The following is a 22,816-nucleotide window of genomic DNA, read 5'->3' on the forward strand; positions in this document are numbered from 1 at the left end:
GGGCACTATCCTCAACAAACTAAGGATGATCATTAGGAGACCACTAAGGTTGACATACTTCTCTCAGAAGACAGAAAAAAAGGGTCATATGGTGCCAACTACTTATCAACTGCATCAGAGTGACTCACGTTCTTCTTGCATCAAGAGCATCCACTCCATTGCAGCTATGGTAATCTTTAATAGCACCCCATATTCACACAAAGTTTGCCTCTAGCTACCCTGCAATGGGTCATAAACTTCAGCATTTCCCTACCTGTAATATTTGCAGACAGTGGGATAGCAACTAAACAAGTAATCCATTTTGTGAGAGAATTTTATCACAAAATTTAAAGCCTTTCACAGATTCATGTCCATTCTGTGGGGAGATGTGGAGGGATTACTTTTTGTCATGACGTCTCTCACGGATCCTCCAGCTGTGTTCTGCACCTGCACATTGATATGCTACAAATCTTTTTAATTTCATAAACTGATTAAGGTATAACCCCACTAGTTGCTAAAAGTTACATTTTCTCAACCCATTTTAGACAAAATGAGCATGGTAAACCACCTTTGTACATCCACTATTGCTGTCGATGCAGGGGTGGGTGTAGATGGTTCTCCTCCTTCCTCAGATATTTGTCCTGGGGGGTCTCCAACTTTTTTCCTCTCTTAGCTCCCCCACCCCTAACTTGATAATGTTTCTAATTACTTGGGTTTTATTTAATTTAATCAAATAATTTAACCTACTGTGCACCTGTTTTAGCTAAATGACAGGGTCAGAGATTCTGGAGCAGACCATTGTTCTTTCCTTACACACATCATCATTTACCTGAACCACCTAAGAAAGGAGGGAGTAATAAACAAACCATTTAGTTCCTTTAATCCCATAATAATAATAATAATAATAATAATAATAATAATACTCAGCATCTTGTTTGTACATTTTCATGCAGGTGCAGCAAAGCGTTACAGAACAAATTGAATTAATGGTATGGCCTATTGGAGTAGTGTGCTTGTTGCTGTGGCTTCATTTATTTTCATGTAAAACACTACTACTCTAAATTCAGTTTTCATGTTGTGCATCCATTCGCTAGCTACATATTTGCTACTTTTTTTGTAACTATTGGTTTTATGGTTTCTCATTGTCTTTTCACTTTTTATGTGCATAGGAATGTGTGTGAAGACAAAAACTTCAGAGGGAGACAAAGTGTTCGTGAACATATGCCACACTGAAGAAATTCCAAAGCCAGCTGATGTCACTGAAGATGAATTGATGGCTATCTGGAATTCTGATGAAGCACCAAGTTACCGTTTACCACTAAGCATGGGTGAACCAAGAGATGTGGAAGATAAATGTAAGTTGTAATTGAAGCACAAATATAATTGCTGCGATGCACGCTTTTTCTGATTGTTATATAATGCTAATTTCTTTTGGAATACATGCTATAATCATAAGGTGATGTCATATTTCTGCATGCTACAGTTTTGTATTTATTTTTTCTCATTTGTATATCCCAGTGATTCTGAAAGTTTTGGGCATACTAATTCGAAGTTTAATCAATTCCATTTAAATCCCCCTTTGGTATGCTGTTACATCATCTGATACAATTTGGTGGTTGTTGTTGTGGTCTTCAGTCCAGAGACTGGTTTGATGCAGCTCTCCATGCTACTCTATCCTGTGCAAGCTTCTTCATCTCCCAGTACCTACTGCAACCTACATCCTTCTGAATCTGTTTAGTATATTCATCTCTTGGTCTCCCTCTACGATTTCTACCCTCCACACTGCCCTCCAATACTAAATTTATGATCCCCTGATGCCTCAGAATATGCCCTACCAACCTATCCCTTCTTCTAGTCAAGTTGTGCCACAAATTTCTCTTCTCTCCAATTCTGTTCAATGCCTCCTTGTTAGTTATGTGATCTACCCATCTAATCTTCAGCATTCTTCTGTAGCACCACATTTGGAAAACGTCTATTCTCTTCTTGTCCAAACTACTTATCGTCCACATTTCACTTCCATACATGGCTACACTCCATACAAATACTTCCAGAAATGACTTCCTGACACTTAAATCTATACTCGATGTTAACAAATTTCTCTTCTTCAGAAACGCTTTCCTTGCCATTGCCAGTCTACATTTTATATCCTCTCTACTTCGACCATCATCAGTTATTTTGCTCCCCAAATAGCAAAACTCATTTACTACTTTAAGCGTTTCATTTCCTAATCTAATTCCCGCAGCATCACCCGATTTAATTCGACTACATTCCATTATCCTCGTTTTGCTTTTATTGATGTTCATCTGATATCCTCCTTTCAAAACACTATCAATTCCATTCAGCTGCTCTTCCAGGTCTTTTGCTGTCTCTGACAGAATTACAATGTCATCAGCGAACCTCAAAGTTTTTATTTCTTCTCCATGGATTTTAATTCCTACTCCAAAATTTTCTTTTGTTTCCTTTACTGCTTGCTCAATATAGAGATTGAATAACATCGGGGATATGCTACAACCCTGTCTCTCTCCCTTCCCAACCACTGCTTCCCTTCCATGCCCCTCGACTCTTATAACTGCCATCTGGTTTCACTCCCTGTATTTTACCCCTGCCACCTTCAGAATTTGAAAGAGAGTATTCCAGTCAGCATTGTCAAAAGCTTTCTCCAAGTCTACAAATGCTAGATACGTAGGTTTGCCTTTCCTTAATCTATTTTCTAACATAAGTCGTAGGGTCAGTACTGCATCACGTGTTCCAACATTTCTACGGAATCCAAACTGATTATCCCCAAGGTCAGCTTCTACCAGTTTTTCCATTCGTCTGTAAAGAATTCGTGTTAGTATTTTTCAGCTGTGGCTTATTAAACTGATAGTTTGGTAATTTCCCATCTGTCAACACCTGCTTTCTTTGGAATTGGGATTACTATATTCTTCTTGAAGTCTGAGGGTATTTTGCCTGTCTCATACATCTTGCTCACTAGATGGTAGAGTTTTGTTAGGCTTGGCTCTCCCAAGGCTGTCAGTAGTTCTAATGGAATGTTGTCTACTCCCAGGGCCTTGTTTTGACTTAGGTCTTTCAGTGCTCTGTCAAACTCTTCACGCAGTATCGTATCTCCTATTTCATCTTCGTTGGTACCATACTGAAAATATTAAAGTAACCAACATTCCAGGCATATTATACCAGCCTTGCTCGGGAGTTAGGAGGCCACTGTAACAGTGCCAAAATTTAAATTATTTAGTATTTACAAGTATTTTGTAAAATGTCACAGTACACAAGAGAATAACACTATAGTTCACTTCATGTGGGAAGGTGACCCAGCTATCAGATGTTCTGTGCATCCCCGTCCATTGACTGCAAGCAGCCGCGATTTACTACTAGACTGCGAGAATCACTCTCCCACATGCTGCACAGTTGCTGTGCTTCAGGACAATACAGTTTCATTCACAGAATGACCGAATTATTCATTCAGTTGTCAATGTTACTTTCTTGTGTCAATGTAAAAGTGAATGTGTCTCTGTAAATGTTTTAGTGTGATTGGCAAAAAAATGTGTCAAATTATAGGAGTATCACATGTGAAGTGCTCCACAAGCAGATGAGTAGGTGTGTTTACCACAAGCACAAATTTTTTAAATGTGGGTCTGAAAGCTGGACTCCTGTTTCTGACATTTTGAAGATATGAGAACGAACGGAAGAAGCATGGGTCAGCAAGAGAACTATACAGAGAATAGTAAACAAAAGTGTGAGAGCTGTAGAACCCTCATAAATATTTGGTTTCGCGTTTCCCAGAAAGCATTAAAATCACAGGAAACCTGTAAAACAAATGGATGCTTTTGTCAATGATATTTTAAAGTGGTCCATGTTTGAAATGTATATGACTAGTGAATATCTGACAGCACAAAAACTTGTTACAGTTATGCATGAGGAAATTGGCCTCATAGGTAGTACTTCTTCGATGCAAATAATTGTAAAAGACGTTGATTTCAAGTATGTTAAGAAAAGAGTTTTTGATTGAAAGAAGTAACATAGATGCAGTGTGAACCACATATCTTATGAAGATGCACAATACAAGAGGAAGAGGTAGTTCAAAATATATTACGTTGATGAACCATGGGTGAATCGGAATCTTTCCATGAATACCTGTTTTAAAATGAGAGATGGTACTTGGAGTTTAAAAATTCGCATAGGAATATGGTCAATTCCCATAGGAATATGGTCTTGGATAGTTATTCTGCATGCTGGCTGCTTATGGTTTTGTTCCGGAGAGTAAATTTGTATGTAGGTGCAAGAGCAACAGTGACTATCATCCGGAAATGAACTCTGTCAGTTTCAAGAAGTGGTTCACTGGATGATTCTTGTCATACCTTGCTTCGTAGTTGGTCAGGTAATTACCATAATAGTCATCATTCAGCTGTTCCAGAGAAAACACTAAGTACAAACAGCAGAAATGTGGATATTGCCCCAGCTTCAATAAAAATAGACTGCACATTATAAGCCAGACTCGTATAAATCAACAAGTTGCAGAAATTCAGCACAAGTCATACGACAGAACGTATAAATTTGACTTTTATGCACTTTAAAGTGGTCATAAAGTTTTACATTTACCCACATATTACTGTCAGGATAATCCAATAGAATTAATTTGGGCACTGGTTAAAAGACATGCGGGGGAAAAAACAAAACATTCTGAATCACTAGTGCATGAGGCAATAGACAACATCGCCCTTCAGCATGGGCACACTGTGTGCAGCATGCTGAAAAGTTTCAGAAGGAAAACTTTTGTAGGGCGTTAAAGATAGATATAAGCATTGAACCTATCCTAAATTTACCATCAGGTGGTTCAGACAAGGACTCTGATAGCAGTAACGATTGTATTAAGATGTAGACTTTGGAAAAGTAAAGTAATATTATTTCTTGAATTTAAAGACTCGTAGTTTAAAAAAAACCTGTTTGTCAACATATCAATTGCATACATGATATATAATCTTCCTAGCCTTTATTGATTAGGAATTTCTATCTTATGAAGTGCACAGACTATAATGTTCCACATATTGCTCAAGGAGAAGTTAAGCTTTGCCCAGTGCATTGTGTGCTCTAATTACTCATGAGAATGCAGCTGGATAAATTTGTCAAAAACTCCGTTATTGCTATGAGTACACCCCTATCATTTTCAAGACACAAACTGGAAATTGTCTTAAAATGTTGGGAAGAATTACCTGTCAAGGCATCGGTTGTTTGTGATCTTATCAGGCAGCATTCCCTCGAGTTACTCATAGAAGATGGTTCATTGTTTGCCTATTCAGTGGATCATAAATGCGTTCTCTTGCTGTAGTGTCAAACGAGTTAGTTTCCACTCATAATGCCCGTTGATAGTGGAAAATATGAATTCCTTTTTCACTCACAGTAATTTAGATTTAATTACAGTCAGACACAAGCACGCACAAACACGAATTATCCACATTTTAAAAAAACACGGAATAGAAACAGCTATCAAGCATATATAATGATTTCAATTTTAGTTTAAAGTTAATTTTCTTGAGTATTACATTTTTCTTATAATACAGTCCAGATCACAATAAATGATAACTGTCAACCAATTTCAATTATCTTGTTGTTAGACAATTGTCATTTTGAGAAAAATTGTACTTGACATCCTCACATAGCTGCGTCAGCAGTTCTTAGCTTCCGATGTCACAAGGACTATTGCTGTGGAGGAGTGGACAGATCATCAAGACATGAAGTAAGATATCTCTCATGTGGATAACTGACTGAAGTTGATTTTAAAATGTATTATTCCTCTCATAGATTTGAGCATATAATATGAGGTACCATAGGCAAATGAACCTGACTGTTGACCTCAGCAACACAGTTTGGTAATGTGGACTTCGTTTGCCTACTCTCTGCTGCCACGCATGCACAGACCTTGTCCCTTCCACACTTGCCTATGCTCCGCCTCTGCGTGCGGAAGCTTAATGTTGACGTCATATCCCCTGAACTGTGTGTCATGTAATGATATAACACTGAAGATACATTCATCGGCATATGTGGATACTGTCTGAAAATCTTGTTGCAAATAGAGGTAGCAAAGAAGTAATAAATTTAAACGTCATGCATGATGTAGCAGTTTTTCGTACTGTTTGTGACATCATATCTCCTGAACCATATGCCATACGAAGGTATAATTTTGCACTTACATTCAGTGGTATATGTGTATACCATCTGTAAAATGTGTCAGAAGTGCAGTTAGTAGTAAAGAAATAATAAATTACAACATTGTCTCATGTGGTACTTTTATTGCATGAACAGTGGAGAAGTAGAAAGTGATAAACATTTTTCCTTTCATTACTTTGTAGGGGTTGTCAGTGAGAAAAAATTGTGTAACATTTTGAAATTGTGTGTTAAGTGCTCTCATTCTCAAATACTTAATTAGTAGGAAGTTATGTGATGTGGGCTATGCTTCATTTTCACCCCCATCTCCTTGATAGGTAGATGGTTCTTACCCTCACAGCAATTGTTGCCTGACAGTAAGGTATATGTGTACCAGGTTTAGGGGGAGATGATGATATTTTTTTAACATATATGGATTTGATTGTGTAGGAGACAAACACGAAGTCATCCAAAGGCAGGTTAGAGTGTCTAAACTTGTAATGGCCTAAGTAAGGAGGTATCGTAAAATAGTCACTACTGGCACTTTATTTCCTCATTATGCAAAAGACAAATAATTTGTTAGTCAAAGACGTACAAATATTGCTGTTCACACATACATCCAAGGCATAAAGACAACTATTCTGTCTTCTATGTTGTTGGTAAGAGTATCAGCTATACACTTGCAGAGTGCTCTGGAAGTTGTGTGGAGATCAATTCCTACAAGCTGAAAAATCTATATGCCAGCTACAATGGGGTGGAATTGGGAGGGGGGGGGGGGGGGGGGGGAGTTAAATCTGTACAAGAATAGTAGTGTATTGTCAAAAGCTATTGTAACGAGATGTTGCAACAATTGAATTGGAGACTAGATGTTATGCATTTTGTAAGCTAATGTAATTCAGTTGTACAAACAGTTCAGAAGGCTATAATGTATTGTCAGTTAAGAAATGGATGGAGCCAGCTGTGCATGGTAAGATGTATAGGGAACGAAGTAGTTAACAGCTAATATGGTTTTAAATACGTAAAAGTAAAATGTGCATATTGACATGTAACCCATTTTAATGTGCAGGTAAATGAATAATAATAATAATAATAATAATAATTAAACACACACAACATGTGAGGCTCTGCAAGATGGGGCAGAGTACAAATTTATATTCAGATAAACAACATGTACTTCGGTCTCACCACACGCCTGGTTCTGTGTGATGAGAACGTTTATGATTGGGAAAAAAAAGAAGGAAAAAAGTTAATTCAAAAGTGGAAAGGAATACTATTTTTGTATCTGGACAAGTGATTTCTTTGAAGCAGCTCAGTGTTGTTGATCAGTATTGTAAGATAAATAGGCAAAATAAATATTTCATAGTAATGGGGCTATGGCTGTACTTGAGTGACAGTGGATATTTTGAGGAAATTGAACATAAGTTCCTTATGCCAGAGCATATTATCCTTCCATATGATGCAGATTTTGCTATAATCAAAAAATAATGGAAAAGTCTGAAAGGGTAATGTAAGTACTTTGCTTACCTAGACAGGAGCTAAAATCATAAAGTAGAGCATAGTAAACAATCTGCTTAGCGTCTTTAAAATGAGGGCAGGTAGTTTTAAAATTTTACTAATCAAAATAAAACATTAGGGTAAAAAAAGAACAGAAAGTGTGCATTAGGCAGCAGATAAGAAGAAAATATGCAATGTATATAAATTTTCCTGCAGTGACATAGTTGCAGAGGAAAGAATAACTCCACAAATAGGAAAAATGGAATGACGTCTGCTGTACAATGAAACAGGCTCATGGGAAGTCAGTTAAAATGTCAAAATTCAGTGAAATTATCGACACGTATTATTACATTGAGAAAATTCAAAGAAGGGCAGCATGTTTTGCATTGTTGAGAAATAGGGGAGAGAGTGTTGCGAACGTGATAAAGGGTTTGGGGACAGACATCATTAAAACAAAGGCATTTCTCATTGCTGTGGGATCTTCTCATAAAATTTCAATCACCCATTTTCTCCTCTGAATGTGAAAATATTTTGTCGATGCTGACCTACATAGGGAGAAACGATCATCAAAATAAGGAAAATCAGAGCTCACGCAGAAAAATATTGGTGTTCGTTTTTTCTGCATGCTGTTAGAGACTGGAATAATAGAGAATTATTGTGAAAGTGGTCCAGTAAATTCTGCCAGGCACTTACATGTGACTTGCAGTATCGATGTAGATGTAGATATCTTCCACATTAGATTTATAAGTCTTGTATAATAGGCATTCTATTTAAAAGCCGCGTATAACGGGCATTCTACAGATAGTCCAAGACTAACACAGACAATGTTGATAGCGACAAGCACCTAGAAACTGACATTTTAAAGAAGTACTGTGGCAAATTAAATTGTTTGAGGAATTTAAATGCAGATGACCCCATGCTTGACACCAAAATGTAGTGAATTCATTCATGGCAATTAATAAGGAAATGAAGTTGCCCCAAGTTGCCAGAAATGTAATAAATTAATTCAGAATTGCTAAACATATAAAAAATATATCTAAAAACAAAGATGATGTGACTTACCAAATGAAAGTGCTGGCAGGTCGACAGACACACAAACATACGCACAAAATTCAAGCTTTCACAACAAACTGTTGCCTCGTCAGGAAAGAGGGAAGGAGAGGGAAAGACGAAAGGATGTGGGTTTTAAGGGAGAGGGTAAGGCGTCATTCCAATCCCGGGAGCGGAAAGACTTACCTTAGGGGGAAAAAAGGACGGGTATACACTCGTGCACACACACATATCCATCTACACATATACAGACACAAGCAGACATATTTAAAGACAAAGAGTTTCAAGTCTGTATATGTGTGGATGGATATGTGTGTGTGTGCGCGAGTGTATACCCGTCCTTTTTTCCCCCTAAGGTAAGTCTTTCCGCTCCCGGGATTGGAATGACTCCTTACCCTCTCCCTTAAATCCCACATCCTTTCGTCTTTCCCTCTCCTTCCCTCTTTCCTGACGAGGCAACAGTTTGTTGCGAAAGCTTGAATTTTGTGTGTATGTTTGTGTTTGTTTGTGTGTCTGTCGACCTGCCAGCACTTTCATTTGGTAAGTCACATCATCTTTGTTTTTAGATATATTTTTCCTACGTGGAATGTTTCTCTCTATTATAACCTAAACATATAAAAATATTTATTATTATTATTATCATTATTATCAGTATTCAAAAATCAACATTACAAATATCTCAAGGCAAGACTGGGCATAGACACGACTCAGTAATTGGACAAGTAGAATGGAGAATAACCACAGAATGAAATTAGCATTACATGCAAACGTGAGCAACTGATTTGACACCAGTGCAATGTGTCAAGCTTATTTTGTGTTGTGTGGCTGATGGGTGATAGCCAGCAGTCCTCATCTACTGGGTCCCAGACTCTTAAGTGGTGCTCCCCCCTCTAATAGTAGCCGCCTGGCAACCAACACATTGCTATTGTCTGCAGTGATTCACTCGCAGAGGTGATCACTTTTGTATTTGGAGGACAAAGTTAGATGAGGATAACACAGCCAGATGCTTAAAGATTCAAGAACTGGACAGTAAAAAAGGCCAGCCAACATGGAATGGGGAATGAGGATGTCACAGAGTGAAAGTAAATATTGGAATGAATGCAGAGATCTCAGTTAAAGTTTGGATGCTGCAACTGAGAGTCGTCTTTCCTGTCTGCTCTCCAACTGACCTCTAATTGATCAGCTGACTGCTCTCCCTGAGTCATCATTAGTTATCCCTCAGTGACCAATGTTACTACTGCCTATGCTCAGCTGTTTTCTTCATTTTCCCCCACATTGCCCATCAGGATGCGGAATTTCCTGTAGAATCATCTTTGTCATTGGTGGCATTTTTCAATCTCGCACAATGAATGATCAACACCGGTTAACCACAGCTACTCGTCTTCATGATGGGTTCTAGAATTTCAGTACATAGTGGCAGCTGGTATGGAACCTGGGAGCTCTCACACTGCAGCACTTCTCACCATTACTGCTGATTTCTTAGGTGCTTACGTGTTGAATTTTCTTGTGGAAACAGCCTTAGGGTATGTGCTGCATCCCCAAGTTGTCGAGGTACCTACAGCCTGACAACAAACCCATGTGTTTGTAACGGGAATACCTGTAATACTTTGCACGAGTGCCTCAGCTTCTCAGGGCTCGGCAGTGTCCCCCTGCTTTCAGTTAGCCTTCGAATGGAACAACATGTTCAGATCAAAGCAAATAATTCATTTAAAACATACCTATCCATCTTCTGTATCTTCCAGGAAAGCACTCACCATGTCCACTGTGTGGCTTAAGGGGAGCTCTTTTCTTCTCACTATCTAGCAGTAAAGCATTACATGTTTTATAATACTTACAATTCATACTTTATTTCAAATGTGTTCTTTGTATAATACAATTAAAGAATTGCAGCCAGAAGAAAGAATTTTAATTGATAAACCTTCACACGACATGACAGTTTTTTTTTTTTTTGTGAGGAATTTGATAAGTGACAATAAAGGATGAATAATTTGGAACATAACTTGTGCAGCCACATGTAGATTTGCATATAAAAGGCTTGTTGAGTTTTTAAACCTTTTACTAGAAATAAATTCTTAGAGAATTTATTTCTATTGTATTGTGTCTGCTGAAAACTGCAAGCCGGCCACAGTGGCCGAGTGGTTCTAGGTGCTTCAGTCTGGAACCGCGGCTACTGCTACGGTCACAGGTTTGAATCCTGCCTTGGACATGGATGTGTGTGATGTCCTTAGGTTAGTTAAGCTTAAGTAGTTCTAAGTTCTAGGGGACTGACGACCTCAGATGTTAAGTCCCATACTGCTCAGAGCCATTTGAACCATTTTGAAAACTGCAATGTAGAAAACTCTTTCTCTAAACAAGTTACAGTTTGTAGGAGACCTTTTTTTCACAGCGATCATCATGTGTTGTCTGCTCCTCAGTAACTCGTCTTCACTCCCCTCATGAATGGAGTTTAACTCTTTTGTTTTGCTCTTTCTCCAGTTTTCTCGTCGTATTTCTTTCCTTCTTACTCATCTTTCATAAAACCGTGTTTTTATTTTTTACAGTTTGTGCAATTTTGTATTTTTGAAGTTCTTCAAAACTAGTTCTTCATTTTGTTCCACCATTTCCTGTACAGTTATTTTAGTTACATATTTTTTTATGTAAATGGCCAACTAATGTATAAACTGTTTTTCAGTACACTTTTGGGAGAGTACTACAACATTTTGATGGAAAAGTTCTTCTGACACTAGCAAATGTTGTTGATGCTCTGTTAAAAGCTCACACGGATTAAATTACATAACTCAGTGACATTGAACACTGGATATGTTGGGAAAATTTGAGCTAGTGCCTTGCATTTGTCTCACTTATACAAAGATGAAAATGTGTCCTCTATTTTTGGGTAAATTAGTATCGGATTTTCTTTAACAATTAGATACCTAAATTTAAAAGAATTAGAATTCTTCCTGATACTAGTATGTTTCATATTGTAGTTGGGAAATGTTTCATTAGCCTGTACTATAAATCTCTTTTAGGAAAGAAACAAAATTATTTTACAGCTGATTTTTAGTGTGCATAATTCTTGCTCTACTGCAAATATCTTCCATGTCTCAGCACTAGATTATTTGAGATTACACCTCAACTCTTGTTAAAACAGTATTGTAGTGAGACAGAATCATTTAATTGCAAACACTTTTTTTTTTTTTTTTTTTTTTTTTTTTTTTTTTTTTTTTTTTTTTTTTTTTGCTGCATTTCATCAAATTTTTTGGTGGCAAATGTAGTGTTACATCTGAAAACATAAATGTTTCTCTGGTTGAGTGTCTTTTTAATTACTATTTAAAATCAAATTCCTTAGAAAAGTTCCTGGATTTACTACAGAAAGAATTTTGCAGTTAATCTGTCATGGTTGTGCATGCTGATTTTTTCTAAAGCACATAATACTTTTTATGTTGCTTCACAATACAGTCTTTCAAGTATGATTCAAAATTTAATTCCAGATTTTTAAGTGTTGAGTACAGTACATGTGATGCTGGATATCTGAAACCATTGTGCAACGTACGAAGTTTGGATTGCTGATATGTGTAATCTTTCACAAAAAACTGTATGGGTGTAAATCCTATTCACACCTCTGTCTGGTAAATTGGATCACCTAGCCTGCAGCACTGATCTTGCACCATCGTACTTCCACCTGTTTCCTGCGTTGGAAACAACACTCTCAGTGTTGAGGTGGAGCACGCTGTGTGACACTTCCTTGCACTACAGGGCACCATGTTTTACCAGAGATTGGTTTCTTCAAACTGACTGCTAAGCCAAATGTTTCAAGGTCAATGGCGACTATATCAAAAAATAATGCAAAGTGCATAGTTCAGGGTGTCATAGTGTGTTTCTTTTCAGCAATAGAGTTTCTGTGTGAAAAACAATGATGAAACATAATTTCAGAACGTCTCTTGTAGATAAGGATGAGATGGGAGCTATGATACTGTAAGAATAATTTGACAGGGTACTGAAAGACCCAAGTCGAAACAAATGGTTGGAGATAACATTCCCTCAGAACTATTGAAATCCTTGGAGAGCCAGCCATGATGAAAATATTCCACTTGGTATGCAAGGTATAACGAGACATGCAGGCTACCAAACAATGGAAAGCTTTGGATGGAATAACAACAATATGGAAAGGATAGATAGATACTCACCACATAGAAGTGGTGAGTTGCAGACAGGCACAATGTAAAGTCCTGCTAAAATATGAAGCTTATGGACAAAATCCTTTTTGGAAGTAGAAAACACACACACATTCACACAGGTGCAAATCTCACACACATCGCCACTGTCCCAGGTGCAGGAGACGGTGAGTTGCCCTTGTGTGAATCTGTATTTTAGTTTTCTGTTTTGGATGAACTACTTTGTCTTAGTATTTTAGCAGCCTTTTTCATTGTGTCTGTTTGCAACTCAATGCCTCCTATGTGGCAACAGGAAAAATACCTTCGGATTCCAAGAAGATTGTAATAGAACCACTTCCAAACAAAGCAGTTGCTGACAGAAGTGTTACTGAACCATCTGTTTAATTATTCAAGATTACAAAATACCACCTTTAATTATCTACAGAACAATAGAGTTGACTGGTAGAAGCCAACGTGAGGAAGGTTTGTCTGGATCCCAGAGAAAATTAGGAACACTTGAGGCAATGCTGACTTATCGTATAAGATAAACTATGGAAAGGTAATCAACCAATGTTTATAGAATTTGTAGATTTGGAGAAAGCTTTTGACAATGCTGACTGGAATATTATAAATTCTGATGGTAGCAGGGATAAAATAAAGAAAGCGAAAGGTTATCTATGAAACCAGATTGTAGTTATGAGTCGAAGGGCATGAAAGAGAGGTAGTAGCTGAGAAGGCAGTCAGACACGGTTATGTTGTGATCTATACCCAATGTTACAATCTGAACACTAAGCAAGCTGCTAAGGAAACCATGGAGGATTTTGAAAACCTAGTTAAAGTTTGGAGAAAGGAAAGTTAAACTTTGAGGTTTGCCGATGACACTGTAATTATGTCAGTGGCAGCAAAGGGCTTGGAAGATCAGTTGAAGTGAATGGATAGTATCTTGAAAAGAAGTTGTAAACTTTATGAGATCAACATAAACAAAAGTAAAACAAGAATAATGGAGTGTAATCAATTTAAATCAGACATTGCTGAGGGAATGAGATTAGGGAATGATCATTAAGGAGCTGAGAATTCTTCCAGGTTGTATGGCCGTGGTCCAGGGAACTCTTCTATCCCTGACGTTTCGTCCAAAGCTACTTTGGACATCTTCAGAGGTGCTCCTGGTTGTACTGAGTCTTGCCGACAGTCGGCAAAACCCAGCACAACCAGGAGCACCTCCGAAGATGTCCAACGTAGCTTTGGACGAAACGTCAGGGATAGAAGAGTCCCATGGACAACGGCAATACAACCCGGAAGAATTCTCGGGAGCTGAAACATCTGGTCATGAAAGCCTTCATTGTATGATGATACGTTAAGAACAGTAGATTAGTTTTGCTATTTAGGCAGCAAAATAACTGATAATGGCTGAAGCAGAGAGGGCATAAAATGCATACTGGTAATAATAGGAAAAATGTTTCTGTAAAAGAGAAATTTGTTAACATCAGTTGTAAATTTAAGTGTGATAAAGTCCTTTCTGTAGGTATTTGTCTGCATTGTAGCCTTGTACAAAAGTGAAATGTGGACAATACACAGATCAGACAAGAAGAAAATAGAAACATTTGAAATTTGGTTAAAGAAGAAAGTTGAAGATTAGGTGGAAAAGCTATTGAAGAGGTAGTGAATCAAGTTGTGAAAGAATGTTATTACACTTGATTATGGAGAGAGAGTGAGAGTGGGTTTGTGTGTGTTTGCCCGCATCTCGTGGTCGTGCGGTTGCGTTATCGCTTCCCACGCCCGGGTTCCCGGGTTCGATTCCCGGCGGGGTCAGGGATTTTCTCTGCCTCGTGATGGCTGGGTGTTGTGTGCTGTCCTTAGGTTAGTTAGGTTTAAGTAGTTCTAAGTTCTAGGGGACTGATGACCATAGATGTTAAGTCCCATAGTGCTCAGAGCCATTTGAACCATTTTGTGTGTGTTTACAGGCACGCACGGTCTCATTTAAAGGTGATAATGTAATGATGATGACTTTCTTCTTTTTTATACGCTGATTGTTTATTCACAGGACTCCATAAATATGCAGTTTTTTGCTTCTGAATTTTATTTATTTACATTTTTAAAGAACAAATTATTATGCCTCTTTGAGCTGTCACTATAATAATATTTTACCTTCAGCAGGAAAACCAGCAAAAGCTTTTGATGTGGCCATCAACACTGAATTCTTCAAGAAAGTTTCAACCAACAAGGTTTTCAGGAACTTTCTGTTACTTGTAGTAATGGAAGGTCTTGAAGATAAATATAAAATGCAGATTGATACAGTAGGTATGCCACTTACATTGGTTTCTTGTGGGATTTTGAGAAATCTGAGACAGCAATCATATGGAAAAAAAAGTATAGTACCAGTTGCCTTTTTTATTTTCATGTTAAATTCCATTGGTGGGGCAGGTTACAGGGGGGGCCAGCTTGTAACTTGCTCCTCCTCTACTTAGTATCGTCTCCTTGCATGTCTCATCAGTGGTTATGTGTTCTCTCAAGTCATGTTAAAATGTAAGTTCACGTTCAAGATACCTATTTCTTAAATTATGGATGAGTCTATACAACATTATTATTTTATTGTGCTGCTTTTTAAGTTTGTTGATGAGTTCGTTTTCTACATTATTTGTTTCATGTTACATATACCCGTTATGGAATTTAAAATTAAAGGAGAAGTGCAACTAGTGCTGTCATTTCATTCCAAATCAATACTACAATTGTGGAACCTGCATCAAGAAACTGGACAAGAAACAGAAAAAAACTGTAACTATTGTCCTTCTGAAACGTGTATTGATGTAGGACACGATTGAGAACAGACAAATATTTCAACATCATTCAGTCTTACATTTTGGTACACTAGTTAAAGACAGGAATGGTTAAAAACATTTTTTGTTTACATCAGTTTTGTTGTTTACATCAGTTTTATCATGGCGTTTGTATCATTATTCAGTTGCATGTATTTGGAAAACAAGAAAAGCTTGTTTTGCTTGCTGATGAACTGTGAAACAGTAGCCAACTCTTAAAACTTTTCCCCACTTCTTTTTCACAATTTTGTAATAGTGGTGACAAACTCTCTCCCTCTGCTTCTGAAGTTTAATATTCAGTTGTAGTTCTTACTTGAAAAAGTGAGACTACAGTAGAGCAGTGTGTGTTTCCCAGACTGAGGATTGTGGTTTAACTGCCTGTTTTGTGTTGCTGTTGTGAATTGCTGTAAAATGTCACTACATCCATCCGTAAAGTGAGCTACATCCAAAAAAGTGCAGGTGAGTAGTAGTAGTAACTTCCACCTATAAAAAGAACAAATACTCCATCAGTTGGTTAATAGCTTATTAGTAATAGCAGAGCTGCTGGAACTCCAGTTAGTGTAGAACTGTAGACAGGAAGGGGCTGCAATAGCAGAGTGAAAAGTTCTCAAACCCACAGTGAAAGAATATTTTTATGTCAAAAGTGAACTTACTTTTCACTATACTAGTGGAACACATTTAGGTCACTGCACTTCATCCAGTTTTGCCAATGAGTGGATTATGATGCGTAAAGTGCGTTTCTGAAGGTGCTGCAAAATACCCATGATACCTGCTATAACCTCTTCAGTGCATTCAAAATGATTTCCCCTCACAAACTGCTTTAAATGTGGTAATAGATATGACTGAGAACACCAACTTGTCTTTGTCTTTTTTGATATGGAATCAGTTACTTCCATCCATGGCTTCGATGGTCATTTCAGCATGTCTCATCCGTAGTAACTTTTTTTTAATTTTGTGAGCAAAATCAGCAGGATTAATTTTAAATCAATCTCACCATTTGCTTTGACTACCATGGAATAGATATGTGCTGCAGAAATCTTTTTCATAGTTATTTCCTTATGAAAAAGGTACATTATTTTTTCTTCTGATATTTGTGTGCCATCAGCTTCTTCACAGTTTTAACTGTCCAGTATTATATTGTGAACTTTGTTTCCATCTGTGTGGTTCCAGTTTTAGGACATATTTATATGGATCATGTTCAAAAGAAGTAAGGCCACATTGAATTGAGTTTCTCGTTTCTTAACTGTTAAAAATGAATTAGTAGACACCTGATAAAAATTGGGAGACATTCTGTTGGCAATAAATCATCCAAAACAACAAATTTTATGATGGCATTGTATTTGATTTGAATTACATATACACAGCATGTCTACCAAACAAATTTATTTTGCAGAACAAGTTGACATTTTATAGTTGTTGTGCAAAACATACCAACATAACAAAAACAAAATATCATCGATAAAAATATTATATAAGGGGCTTTCAAAAAGAAATGAGCTGGGGTCTGGAATGTGCAGACCGGTGACAGGTGGATTAATTGTGGCGTGTGTAACGTGGTGTGGTTCCAACTAGAGCATGGAAGTTCACAGCCCGTCGCTAGAGGGCACACGTGCACGTCACGTGACTGTGTAGAGCTATCGGTAGCTATCAAACGCTGCCAGTCACATTGCAAACAGTGACATGGAGCCGTCAGAAGATGCCCCCCTTCGGATTCACTTCCTGCAGCACGGGACAACAGTGAATACCCAGCATTACCCGCAAACCCTTTGCCAAGCGATCAAATCTAAATGACCAGGCAATCTCACTCACAACAGTGGAAAGCATCATACGACCAACACAGTCGGGTCACTCCTGCAGAAATTCAAAAGGGAGGTTCTCGGCCGCCCTCCATACAGTCTGGACCTCTCTCCCTGTGATTACACCATTTTTGTCCCCTTAAAAAGACTCTGAGGGACAAATGATTCACCTTGGACGATGACATCCAGCTGTACATGTGGAACTGGTTAACTTTGCAGCCCCAGGAACTTATTGAGACAGCCATTCACTACCTTGTGTCACAGTGGGACAAGTGTCTCAACAGTCAGGGTAGTACTTCTAACATACAGTTACTGGTTTCTGTGATTATGCCTCCAGCTCATTTCTTTTTGAATGCCCCTTATATTTTAGTCAGTCTCAGAATTTTTTTTCTTTGTCTTTTTAGGTTGTCATAATTTCTGCTAATCTGTACTCTACCGCAAAGTGTTTCTCCTTTTTTTCATAGACTGTTTTTTAGCACCAGGTGATTAAAGTGATTTTTGTTCTCTTTTGCCACTGTCTCTCAGTAACAATTTGTAGTAGAGTGTTATAGAGAAGTCTCTTTGTTTGAACAGAGTACACCATTCTGAAGAACCGCAAAGCAATAGGAACACTTCAGAAACACCGTATAGAGCAGCGTCCACCAAAGAAGGGACCTCTTATACAGGAAATTGGCAACAAGACTCCTGAGGTCCAGAAGCAGCCTGAGAAGAAAAAGGATATATCCGATGATAGGCTGCCTGCTCCCTCCTCTGTAAGCAAAGGAAATACAGTGTCAGGTTCGAGGGAACCAGAATACAGGATAGTGCGTGAACCTGCTGATGGTGAACCTCAACTTTTGATTGCTACTTTTGTGTTACCAGATGTGGTATGTTGCTTGTTTTCTGATTCTGATGTAGATGTTGAATTTAAAATACATAGTGTATTCACATGTTTTCTCTGTAATATTCATCGGTTTCCACATTTCAGCTTTCAGCACGAGAAATTGCCTTGGACGTGGGTGAAGATCGTATTGTATTTGAAAGTCGTAAAAGGAACTATCTGCTTGATATTTTCATACCATATACAGTTGATCAAGAGAAGACAATTGCAGAGTTTGAGCCCAATAGTAGGGTAAGGGCACAAGCTATTGGCAACAGGAAAATGCAGTTTCCAATCTTTCATGTATTAATCCACTTTTTTGTGATTTTCTTTCCTTTTTTTAGGTTCTTACTCTGAAGATGCCCATGACAACTGCAACGTAAAACAAGTTACAATAGCACAGTATCATAAGAGACATAAAACAATTTATGTTTTATTTTTCTTTTAAAATTATTCAGATATTAATACTTTCTTTAATTTCCTGTTAATTATTAGATTTTGCATTTCTTTCAACATAATTTTTCATTGATAAGTATTGAAACAAGGTAATTAGCAGTGCCTTCAAAAACTGTAAATAATAATCTGATCAGTGAAAAGGTTATATTACGAATAAAATGTTACCATAAAAAATCATTGTCCTGCTTTTTTATCACTGTGTATTTTTGTAACCATATTTAATTGTTACACTGCAAAAATACCACTGTTATGTACTTACACTTCTAATACTCAAACCTCATGGCAGTCATTTAATTCATCTACCAAGTCATTACCATCTACATCTATATTTATACTCTACAAACCACCATGACTTGCATGGCAGAGGGACATCTATGTCTACACTCTGCAAACAACTGTGAGGTGCATGTCGGAGGGTATTTCCCATTCTACCAGTTATTAGAGTTTCTTGCTGTTCCATTCACTTATGGATTGTGGGAATAATGATTGTTAGAATGACTGTGCATGCAATAATTATTCTAATCACGTCCTCTGCAATAATTATTCTAATCATATCCTCATGATCCATGTGTGAATGATAAGTAGGGGGTTGTAGTATATGCCTAGAGTAATCATTTAAAGCTGGTTCTTGAAACTTTGTTAATAGACTTTCTCGGGATAGGTTATGTCTGTCTTAAAGAGTCTGCCAGTTCAGTTCCTTCAGTATCTCTGTTACACTCTCCCACTGATTAAGCAAATCTGTGACCATTTGTGCTGCCCTTCTCGGTATACGTTCAATATCCCATGTTAGTCCTATCTGGTATGGTCCTACACACTTGAGCAATATTCTAGAATGGGTTGCATGAGTGATTTTTAAGCAATCAGCACTGTTGACAGATTGCAGTTTCCCAGTATTCTACCAATAAACCAAAGGCTACCACTTGCTATACCCATGACCGGACCTATCTGAGTATACCATTTCATATCGCTACAAAGTGTTATACCCAGGTATTTGTACGAGTTGACTGATTCCAACAGTGACTCATTGATATAATAGTCAACGGATATTATGCTTTTTTTTGTTTTGTTTTGTGAAATGCAAAATTTTGTATTTCTGAACATTTAGAGTAAGTTGCCAATCTCTGCACCATGTTGAAATCTTCTCAAGATGTGACTGAATATTTATGCAGCTTCTCTCAGATAGTACATCATTATAGATAAACGCCTGATTTTACTATTAATATTGTCTGCAAGATCATTAATATACAACATGAACAGCAAGGGTCCCAACACACTTCCCAGGGTCACATGCAAAGTTACTTGTACATCTGAACGATGGCTGTCCATCTAAGATAACATGCTGTGTCCTCCTTATCACAAAGTCCTCAATCCTGTCACAAATTTCACTTGATAGCCCATATGATTGTACATTTGATAATAAGCATAGGTATGGTACTGAGTTAAATGTTTTTCAGAAATCAAGAAATGCTGCATCTACCCGGATGCCTTGAGAGAGAGAGAGAGAGAGAGAGAGAGAGAGAGAGAGAGAGAGAGAGAGTTGTTATATAGTTAGAACAGGGGGCTAACTCAGCTGTAAATTCAGTATACAATCTCACAGGGATACCATTGGTTCACGGAGCTTTGTTCAATTTTAACGATTTCAGCTGTTTCTGAACACCGCTGACACTAATACTTATTTCATTCATCTTTTCAGTGGTATGAGGATTAGAAAGGGGCCAATCCTCCTGGGGTTTCCTTTGTAAAGAAACATTTGAAAATGGAGTTAAGCATTTCAGCTTTCGCTCAATTTCAGTTCCTGTCTCATTTGGTAGGGACTGAACACTAATTTTGGTGCCACTAACTGCCTTACATACAACAAAATTTCTTTGTGTTTTGTGAAGGATAATTTTACAATATTCTGCTATGGTAGTCATTGAAGACATCACACTTTGCTCTCTTTACAGCCATATGTGTTTCATTCAGTAGCTCTCTATATTATGTAACCCTACACTTTTACACCTATTATGCTGTAATGTCTGTTTCTTTACAAGTTTATTTGCAGTGACTGTATTCCTTGGAGGGTCCTTCCTATTACAAGCTGTTTTACTAGGTACATATCTATCCAGTGCATGGTCAACTATTCTTCTAAACTTGAGCCAGAGTTCCTCCACATGCTCCTGCCCTGTGCTGAAAGCTTCTCTAAGCTCCTCATTGAGGTATGGCACTACTGATGCCTTATCTAGTCTACTGAAAATCTATATTTTTCTGCTTTGTACTTTGTTAATCGTTGTTGCCACAACCGCTTCATGAATGCGGTTCTGAACGACCTGTTGTTGTTGTTGTTGTTGTTGTTGTGTCTTCAGTCCTGAGACTGGTTTAATGCAGCTCTCCATGTTACTCTATCCTGTGCAAGCTTCTTCATCTCCCAGTACCTACTGCAACCTACATCCTTCTGAATCTGCTTAGCGTATTCATCTCTTGGTCTCCCTCTATGATTTTTACCTTCCACACTGCCCTCCAATACTAAATTGGTGATCCCGATGTCTCAGAAGATGTCCTACCAACCGATCCCTTCTTCTAGTCAAGTTGTGCCACAAACTCCTCTTCTCCCCAATTCTATTCAATACCTCCTCATTAGTTATGTGATCTACCCATCTAATATTCAGCATTCTTCTGTAGCACCACATTTCGAAAGCTTCTATTCTCTTCTTGTCTAAACTATTTATCGTCCACGTTTCACTTCCATACATAGCTACACTCCATACAAATACTTTCAGAAGCGACTTCCTGACCTTTAAATCTATACTCGATGTTAACAAATTTCTCTTCTTCAGAAACGCTTTCCTTGCCATTGCCAGTCTACATTTTATATCCTCTCTACTTCGACCATCATCAGTTATTTTGCTCCCCAAATAGCAAAACTCCTTTTCTACTTTAAGTGTCTAATTTCCTAATCTAATTCCCTCAGCATGACCCGACTTAATTCGGCTACATTCCATTATCCTTGTTTTGCTTTTGTTGATGTTCATCTTACATCCTCCTTTCAAGACACTGTCCATTCCGTTCAACTGCTCTTCCAAGTCCTTTGCTGTCTCTGACAGAATTACAATGCCATCGGTGAACCTCAAAGTTTTTATTTCTTCTCCATGGATTTTAATACCTACTCCGAACTTTTCTTTTGTGTCCTTTATTGCTTGCTCAATATAGAGATTGAATAACATTGGGGATAGGCTACAACCCTGTCTCACTCCCTTCTCAACCACTGCTTCCCTCCCATACCCCTCGACTCTTATAATTGCCATCTGGTTTCTGTACAAATTGTAAATAGCATTTCACTCTCTGTATTTTACCCCTGCCACCTTCAGAATTTGAAAGAGAGTATTCCAATCAACATTGTCAAAAGCTTTCTCTTAAGTCTACAAATGCTAGAAACGTAGGTTTGCCTTTCCTTAATCTTTCTTCTAAGATAAGTCGTAGCGTCAGTATTGCCTCACGCGTTCCAACAATTCTACAGAATCCAAACTGATCTTCCCGGAGGTCGGCTTCTATCAGTTTTTCCATTCGTCTGTAAAGAATTCACGTTAGTATTTTGCAGCTGTGACTTATTAAACTGATAGTTCGGTAATTTTCACATCTGTCAACACCTGCTTTCTTTGGGATTGGAATTATTATGTTGTTCTTGAAGTCTGAGGGTATTTCGCCTGTCTCATACACCTTGCTCATCAGATGGTAGAGTTTTGTCAGGACTGGCTCTCCCAAGGCTGGCAGTAGTTCTAATGGAATGTTGTCTACTCCGGGGGCCTTGTTTCGACTCTGGTCTTTCAGTGCTCTGTCAAACTCTTCACACAATATCATATCTCCCATTTCATCTTCATATACATCCTCTTCCATTTCCATAATATTGTCCTCAGTTACATCGCCCTTGTATAGACCCTCTATATACTCCTTCCACCTTTCTGCTTTCCCTTCTTTGCTTAGAACTGGGTTTCCATCAAAGCTCTTGATATTCATGCAAGTGGTTCTCCTTTCTCCAAAGATCTCTTTAATTTTCCTGTAGGCAGTATCTATCTTACCCCTAGTGAGATAAGCCTCTACATCCTTACATTTGTCCTCTAGCCA

The 22,816-nt window shown here is 37.9% G+C and overlaps 1 protein-coding gene across 1 annotated transcript in view; it reads left to right on the plus strand.

Annotated features, from left to right (window-relative positions):
* Nucleotides 1-18,895, plus strand: part of LOC126412136 (PIH1 domain-containing protein 1-like) — a 67,144-nt gene extending 48,249 nt beyond the window's left edge. The window contains exons 3-7 of the mRNA XM_050081583.1: nt 1,149-1,334; nt 14,946-15,092; nt 17,977-18,269; nt 18,371-18,514; nt 18,607-18,895. Of these exons, the coding sequence (XP_049937540.1) occupies nt 1,149-1,334; nt 14,946-15,092; nt 17,977-18,269; nt 18,371-18,514; nt 18,607-18,645 (809 nt within the window). The 3' untranslated portion in view covers nt 18,646-18,895. The remainder of the gene's footprint in view (nt 1-1,148; nt 1,335-14,945; nt 15,093-17,976; nt 18,270-18,370; nt 18,515-18,606) is intronic.
* Nucleotides 18,896-22,816: the final 3,921 nt, after the last annotated feature.

Source organism: Schistocerca serialis, chromosome 7 (genome assembly GCF_023864345.2).
Source record: "Schistocerca serialis cubense isolate TAMUIC-IGC-003099 chromosome 7, iqSchSeri2.2, whole genome shotgun sequence".
NCBI classification, from domain to species: Eukaryota; Metazoa; Arthropoda; class Insecta; order Orthoptera; family Acrididae; genus Schistocerca; species Schistocerca serialis.